Raw genomic sequence first — 7462 nt, 5'->3', positions numbered from 1 at the left:
AAAAAAAAGCAAAATGAAAGCCAATGGCACACTTCTGTCCCTGGTCCCTCCTGAACACCCTCCAACTCTGCTGGAACAGCCCAGGAGGATTCTGGTATGCTGTTACATGGAAGGAGAAGCTGGGGCATCAATGGCTTTTGCATTTCTTTGGCTGAGAAGGGGTTTTCTGCCAGAAAGGGTAAGCACTCCAGCAGGCAGGGCAGCAGTGCCCTATCAAGCTGTGGTGCAGGGGCTCAGAACTGGCCCAGCCTCACCGTCTGTAGGAATTTTGCTCTGCTGCCAATTCCAGACAAATCCCTTTTATTTACTTATTCAGGTTTCAGTGCCATGATTGTGACATCTGAGCCAGCTCTCAAGAGAAAAAGAAAGAAAAGAAAATAAAAAGCATGTGAAGTAGAGTAGCACAGGACCTGAGCCACCAGTCTTATTGCATCCTGCCTGCTCCTGCCTGGGGTCTGGCCAATTCCTTCCTCACGGGGTCTGGCTCCCTGCCGCAGCTCTGGACCTCCCTGGAGCTGGGACTGTGTAACTGGGAGTGGTTTGGTCCATATGGAGGTTTTGAGCACCAGAAGTCCTGTAAATGTTGCTGCTTTGGAAGTAAAGCACCCCTTGAATGTGAGCTCAGTCCCAGAATGCCCACAGGTCCTGACAGCCCTCTCTGGGCAGTGAGCAGCACAGTGCAGCCCTGAGCTTCCTTCCTGTGCTCCCCACAAATGAAAGTTTGCTCAAAATCACCAGTTCGGGGAGGTAGGTGGGATTTTTCTCTCTTTTTTAATATAATGTTTCCAGTAGAAACTGGAACATCACTTCTCCAACTAGGCACAGAGCTGCTCCACACTTGACAGGGCTGTGGTTACCCGGATGGAGACCCCAGTGTCACAGAATTTAGGACCCCAAGATGAAAATGGGCAGCAGTGGGATGGGATCCAAACCCATGGGAGTACAGTGATTTGAGTTGATGCATCACCACTGCACAGGAGATTGTCTGTTGAGCACCCCCATTCCCAGGTGGGGTGGAAAGGGCAGGACCCACACCAGGACCAGCTGTGAGCACTGGGATGGGCAGGAGGGCTCCTCAACTCCAGCACCCCACAATGCACAAGGTAGCACCCACAACATTTGCACCCTTCCTCACCCCTATAATCATCCTTGAGGATGCAGGACAGTCAGCGGGCTTTGGCTTTGACCTACATGTATATTTTAAATAACACCAACTGAAATGACAAGGGAAAGCATGAAGTCAGTCAAAGGCATGGAAAGCAAAACATGAAGGCAGTCAAAAGAAGGCCAAAGTGTTTCTGACCACAAGGGTGGTTCAGCTGGAGACACGACAGCACTGAAAACCACAAGTGCCTGGTTTCCTCAAATCACTACTTTTCTGGTTAAAAACAAAACAGAAGAGAAGGGTGTTTTGGCAGCAGGTTCCTCAGGTTCTCGGGAGAAGCTGGGATGTCTCTGTGCTTGCAGGATACAAAGCAGACAGGGGTGTGACACACTGTTATCACAGTCAGGTCCCAGCTCTCTGCTCCAGCTTCCCCAAAAACTATTCATACAGGACATAATGCCCCTGCCCTGGCCTCACTCTTCCAAAGGGGGTTGTCTCCATTCCCAGCACCAAGTCCTCATCACACACAGCACAGCTGCCCCCACAGTATCCTACTTACCATTGTGTCTCCACTCAGTGCCAGAGGGCAGATCCACCCTGCTCCAGGCAGAGCTGCCCCTGGTCCCAGCCCTTGCCAACCAGCCAGTATCCCATCCCCACATCCAAAAGGATGTGTCACCCTGTCCCCAACCCCAAAAAACAGGCTGGTGTGCCAGGATTGTTCAGAGAAGGAGTTCTGAGCTAGAGGGTGCTTGCTCCAGAGAGGTCCCCAAGCCACAGGGAAGGGTTGCTGTGGGCAAGGTGATCTCTGCAGCCAGATTTGCCATCTCTGGACTAGTAGTAGTCCTCCTCACTCTCCCCGTAGTCCTCAGGTGTCATGCGGGGCTTCAGCAGGGAGAAGTCTGTCAGGTTGAGTTGGTCTGAAATGGCAGCATGGGGACAATGTGACATTGCCACCCTGCTGTGCCTGTCCCTTTCCCCACCAGGACCAACGCCAAACCATGCACAGCAGCTTTCTGGGACACCCCCAGCACAGCCCTATGCTCCAGCAGCTCTTGCCATACTGGGGCACTGTCCCAAACGTCCCTTCCTGTGTCCCCAAGAGAGCATGGGGGTAAGGACATGGTGCTCACCCGGTGTGAAGACGGTCAGGCTGGCCAACGCCACCACCTCCCCGACCCTGTTCCTGGCGAAGCAGCGGTACGTGCCCTCGTCCGTCACCCGCACGCCCTGGATCTGGAGCCAGCCTGTCACCTCATATTTCTGGGGGCCACCTCTGAACTGCAAGAGGGGGGAATTCTGTCAGCACTTGTAGCAGAAGCAAAGGGCAGTCTGTGCCACTGAGCCCCGGGTCCCCTGTTTCAGCAGGCAGTGAAGTCCCAGGATTGCTCTGGCAGCAACAATGCTATTTGCTGTTTATCCCCAGGAATAAATAAGCTCTTCCCAACCCAGCTGGGCTGCAGCTGTGTTTGCAGGCTGCTATTATGGTGCGGTGACCAGGGGTGGAGGACAGTGGAGTTTCCTCCAGCCAGGCAGGGTAGTCCTGCTTGGGGTGAAGATCCTCAGTCAGACTCTGTGACAAGCTAGGGGGGGCTTGAAGGACAGAAAGATGGAAGGGGGCCACAGTGCCAGGTTCCACCTGCTCCTCTGGCTCCTTCCATGCATTCCACCACAGTTTCTTCCCAATTGGTGCCTGGCTGTGGTGCGTGGCCCCTTTGCCTCTGCCCACACCCTCTAATAGCTAGGTACACCCAGCTGGGTGCTATATTTGGGGTTGCTGGCAGGCAGGATGCTGACCCCTGGGCCTGCCAGCTCTGGGAAGGAAGCCCTGCTGATGGGAAAAAAGGGCAGGAACTGCCTGAGTGTGCTGTTTGGACCAGAGGACAACCCAGGCTGTAAGGCCCTTGGGAGGCCCTCTTTCCAGCCCTGCCAGCAGGACTGCAAGTCAAGCTAGCTCACACAGCAAACTAAAGGCAGGCAAGTGGGGAACTCCCTGCTGCAGGAATACATGAGCAAGTTCAAAAATTACTAGAGGAAGTCAAAAAAGAGAGCTGTGCTGATGGCTCCTACCACTGAGACACCAGCCCTGGCTCAGTCAGTCCTCGTATTATACAGCCTCCAGTCACCCCTTGTCATCCCCAGGCAGCCAGGCTTGGCCATTCCCAGAGTATGACCCCTCTCATGGTTGTCCATGAGCTCTGAAAAGCACTGTGTCACCCTGGGGTCATCTTCAATGCCCTAGGCACACAGCTCACCTGGACAGAGATGTGGGGGTCGTCTCCAGGCAGCAGCATCTCTGTGCCATCCTTCCTCCACTCAATGGATGCCATGGGGTAGGCGAAGACCTCACAGCCAAAGATGACATCCTGCCCAGTGATGTTCCATGTGTCATAGGGAGGAGAGGTGATCTGAGGCTCTGGAGAGGGGGGTGGAGGAGAGCAGGGTGGGCTCAGAAGAGGTCCCACCCTTGGCAGGGTGGGCTCTCTTGGGCTGGTCTCTGGAGCAGCAGCATTTGGTTCACATAGAGATGCTGGGACCCTTCCCACATCTGTCTCCTCTCCCTCCCATGGCAGACCCTCACCTTTCACAAGAACATGGTCCCCCCTCACAGCTGGGACTAGGAGCTCCCTCCCCAGGCCCCCCAGTCCATGGAGGGTTGCCATCCCCGCTGGCCTCAATTTCCATTCCTGTGCAATGATGCTCAAGTGACACACACAGCAAGAAGAGAGCAACAACTGCAATGTTACAAAACCAAGCTCTCCTGAGCCATCAGAGCACACTCCTCCTGTGGGAGAAAGGCCAAGGGGCACTCATCCAGCCTGAGGCTGAGCATGGATGAGGTAGTTGAGCTTCCAGCCAGCTGAGGCCTCTGCTCTGACACAGGGCTCATGCCAGCAATGAAGGGAGTCAGCATGGAGCTGACTCCCCATCTCCTGCATGGAGCCAACAGCTCCAGGTTCCACATCCCTTCCCTGGAGGGACAGAGTGAGGACCACCCTTCTTACCCATACCTGCTCCATAATCTGGCCCATAGCATGAGCCAGAGTTCAGAGTTCAACCTCCAAATATACCTGGGAAAACACTCAAGGACATGATGATCTACAGAAAATGTCAACCTTGACAGCCCTCAGGCTGCAGTGACAGCACTGGGTGACCTGTGCTGGACTGGCAGGATGGGGCTTGGCCTTCCTGCTAGACTGTCCCCTCTCAGCCCCCACCTGAGTTTTAAATGGGAGATGGAACTCATACAGCCAAGCCAATCCAACCCTGGTTTCCATTTGCAGGAGGCAGGCACATTTCTCGGGAGCAACAGGCCAATGTGAACTCAGCCCTGCCGCCAAGAATTCACTAACAATTCCCTGGAACTTCCCCATCTGCTCCAGCAGGATTTGTTGCTTCCCATAAACTCCACTCCCTCTTGGCAAAGCTGCTCCCAGATTTCTCCAAGCACTGGATCTGCAAGGGGCTCCCCCAGAGCAGCAGGTTGGGGGGACCAGTGGGAGCCTGACACTGCACGGAGCAGCCCCAGGGCAGTCCTGTCCCTGTGGTTTTGCTGCCAGGTGAAACAGTTAAGCCAGACCCCCTTGCTTGTCTCTTCCTACAGCTCCAGGGCCACTACCTGACTCGCAGGGACCTTCATGGACCACAGTGAGGTTGGCATCAGGGTGGGCATGGGCAGCCTCCAGGAACCTGCAGATCTGGGCGTAGGTTTTGCCATCAGAGCCACAGAGGGCCAGCTGGGAGAGGCAGGCACACTGGGGCTCAGGCACCTCTCCATGACGCAAGTCCCCGGCATCCAGCCGGCACTCCAGGTGCTCCCCACACTTGCCGTAGAAGTGGTTGGTGTTGTCCAGGTCACAGATCTGTCCCTCCAGGTTGGCACATTCCCAGCAACAGTCACAGGCATCCCGCACTGTGCCAGCCAGGCACCCGCGTGGCACCGGGCACTCCTCTGGCTGGCACTCAGTGCAGCCCTCCCCTTCCTCCAGCAGCCGCTGCCAGCCCCGCTGGAGGTAGTCAGAGGTGCTGGGAAAAGCCTGGCCCAGCTGGAGCAAAGCCCAGTGCAAGGAGAGCAAGGAAAGCACCAGGCAAGAGATGCTGAGGGGCTTGGCTTCAGACATCCTCACGGCAGCTCCTCTATCCCAATCCTAGTGTCACTTGGATGGGGATTTCTGGCACTCCTCTGGTCTCCTTGTCTAGATCTGAGGAGCCATCCTGGCCTGTGAGGAGGGAGAAAGTGTGTTACTGGTGCAGGAAGTGTCTCCCACTCCTTTGTCTCGTAACTGGCTTGCTCGGAGCAGCAGTGCTGCATGATATGCATGGGGGAGTTGGTCCCAGCCCCTCTCATCCCCAGCCCTGCAGTCACAGCCTTTACACCCTGGAGCTCCCCAACCAGCTCCTGCCCTAAGACCCTGAACATCTTCTGGAGAGATAGTGCTGATGACCCCAGCCCATCAGGTTTCATCCTTGTTCTCTTGGCAGCCCAGCATGAAAATTCCAGCCTCCTCTGACCCCAGTATAGACTGGGAAGCCACAGGGCTGGCAGGGCACTGGACAGGCTGTTCTACAACATTATGGTTCAGCTCGTTCATACCCTGCTCCTGGTCTTGTCAGAAACTTGCTCTGAAGCTCCTTTCCTTTCCCCATTGCTTTGCAAGAGTCATGAACCCTTTTTTCCTGCCTCACCATCCATACAAGCACCATGGAGCGGCTGATCCTGCTAACAAGGTTCTCTTTCTGTGCTGCAGGCAGCTGAGCCAGGAGGATGCTCCCAGCCATGCCTGGCTTTTGTTCTCCTACCCTTCCTATGCTCTAACCCCTCTTTTTAGGCATCAGTTACTTGAGGAGGGGAAAAATGCCCACTCCCCAAAAGGTTTTGTCATCCCCCTCCATTGTCACACAGGCAACTGAGGCTGAGCATGGAGGAGCTCAGTGCACAGGTGAGCAGCCACTGCACTGAGCAGACCCAGTGTCCTCAGCCTGTACCAGTACAGCAAGGTCCCTGCCCTCAAACCCCAGGCCTGCATTACCTGCTCAGGGTAAGAACAAGATGATCTACTCCAACTTCCCATCTCTCTTGGGAGGGGAGGGAAACATGGAATCTCAGAGCCTGTCCCCAGAGAGGGTGACAGAGAACCAAACCCCTTTGTGAACATTGCTCCTTGCCCCGTGTTATACCCGGGCTGCCTTCCCTGAGATGGGGTGAAAATGTGGTCCTCCACCCCAGGGAGACCCAGCACAGGCAAGTGGGGCTAGGGAGGGGACCTAGGCAGACAGGCTGTCCCCTCCCCTCCCGCTGGGACAGCACTGAAGGGCAAGCTGCAACCCCAGTGCTACACCCCCACTCCTGGGGCTGACACAGCCCAGAGCTGGGGTGGGGATGGCCTGGATAGTGGGTTACACATATGCACCCTCCGGATAACAAACCGTGAAGATTTGACTCGTTTACCAGAGACCGCCAAGAGCCCAGGGGTGGAAAGGGGCAGAGGGTCCCAGTGCCGGAGCCCTTCCCCCGCCCGCCCTGCCCCAGTCTGTACGAAGTAAGGCTCCCTCCCCCCATGGATGTGGGGGGCCAGAGGAGGGGTACGGGGAAATTGCAAAGTTGGGTTCTGGCTCCTCACGTCTGGGGTGCAGGCGCTAGGGGTGCTGGAAGAGAGGTGGGAAGAGGCACGACGTCCCTTGGTGTCCCCCAGGAGCCACCCCGCCACGAGCCGCCACTTACCGGAGGCGCCGGGGCCGCGGGTGCGCAGTGGCCGTGGCGGAGGGGCTGCTGGCCCCCGGGGCTGCTGGCCCCCGGCCGCTCCAGCACCGCCGTGATGTCAGCGAAACGTGAATCCCCCCGCCCCTCTCCGGGCCCGCGGCCCGTCCCTGGACCGGGACACGGGCTGGCTGGCACCCCTTCCCTGCCGGGGTCCCGCCACGCACCGCACCCTGCACCGGGGCTCCGCCGCTCCGGAGCCCTGGCAGCGGCACCTCGCAGCTGGAATCACCCCCGGTCGTGTGCGGGACCTGGACTAATGCTCCGCCCCATGCATGGGGCAGGAAGGGACTGGGGTCCCCCTCCCTTGCAGTCCAGCTTGGCAACAGTCCTTGGGGACAAGTGGATGGGAGAGGCGGGCACGGCTAGGGAAGTAGTCAAAAGCATCTCTCAACCTGTAATTTGGTTGGGAAACATAGACTGAAAAGTTGAGCAGCTGCTGTAAATAAATGGGGGGGTAACTCCCGGGGGATGTGTGCATTCACTCCACACCAGGAGCCACGTTTGAAGCAGGTATTGGGGTGTAAACCACGGTGCTTCCTTGACAGGAGTGGAGCTATTGGGAGCAATGGTGGGGCTGCTCCATGCAACATCAGTGC

At 56.8% G+C, this 7462-nt stretch overlaps 1 protein-coding gene across 1 annotated transcript; it reads right to left on the bottom strand.

Annotated features, from left to right (window-relative positions):
* Nucleotides 1–283: 283 nt before the first annotated feature.
* On the bottom strand, nucleotides 284–7101 carry KAZALD1 (Kazal type serine peptidase inhibitor domain 1). The gene is made up of 5 exons (XM_063405446.1): nucleotides 6828–7101; nucleotides 4725–5325; nucleotides 3361–3521; nucleotides 2239–2386; nucleotides 284–2025 (listed from the first exon to the last, which is right to left on the bottom strand). The coding sequence occupies exons 2-5, from the start codon at nucleotides 5224–5226 to the stop codon at nucleotides 1940–1942; spliced, it is 897 nt and encodes a 298-aa protein (XP_063261516.1). The 5' UTR covers nucleotides 5227–5325; nucleotides 6828–7101; the 3' UTR covers nucleotides 284–1939.
* Between the last annotated feature and the right edge of the window lie 361 nt (nucleotides 7102–7462).

The sequence above is a fragment of the Prinia subflava genome, chromosome 9 (genome assembly GCF_021018805.1).
Source record: "Prinia subflava isolate CZ2003 ecotype Zambia chromosome 9, Cam_Psub_1.2, whole genome shotgun sequence".
NCBI classification, from domain to species: Eukaryota; Metazoa; Chordata; class Aves; order Passeriformes; family Cisticolidae; genus Prinia; species Prinia subflava.
The sequence above is the reverse complement of the archived record's forward strand: the minus strand, read 5'-3'. Positions and strand labels throughout refer to the sequence as shown.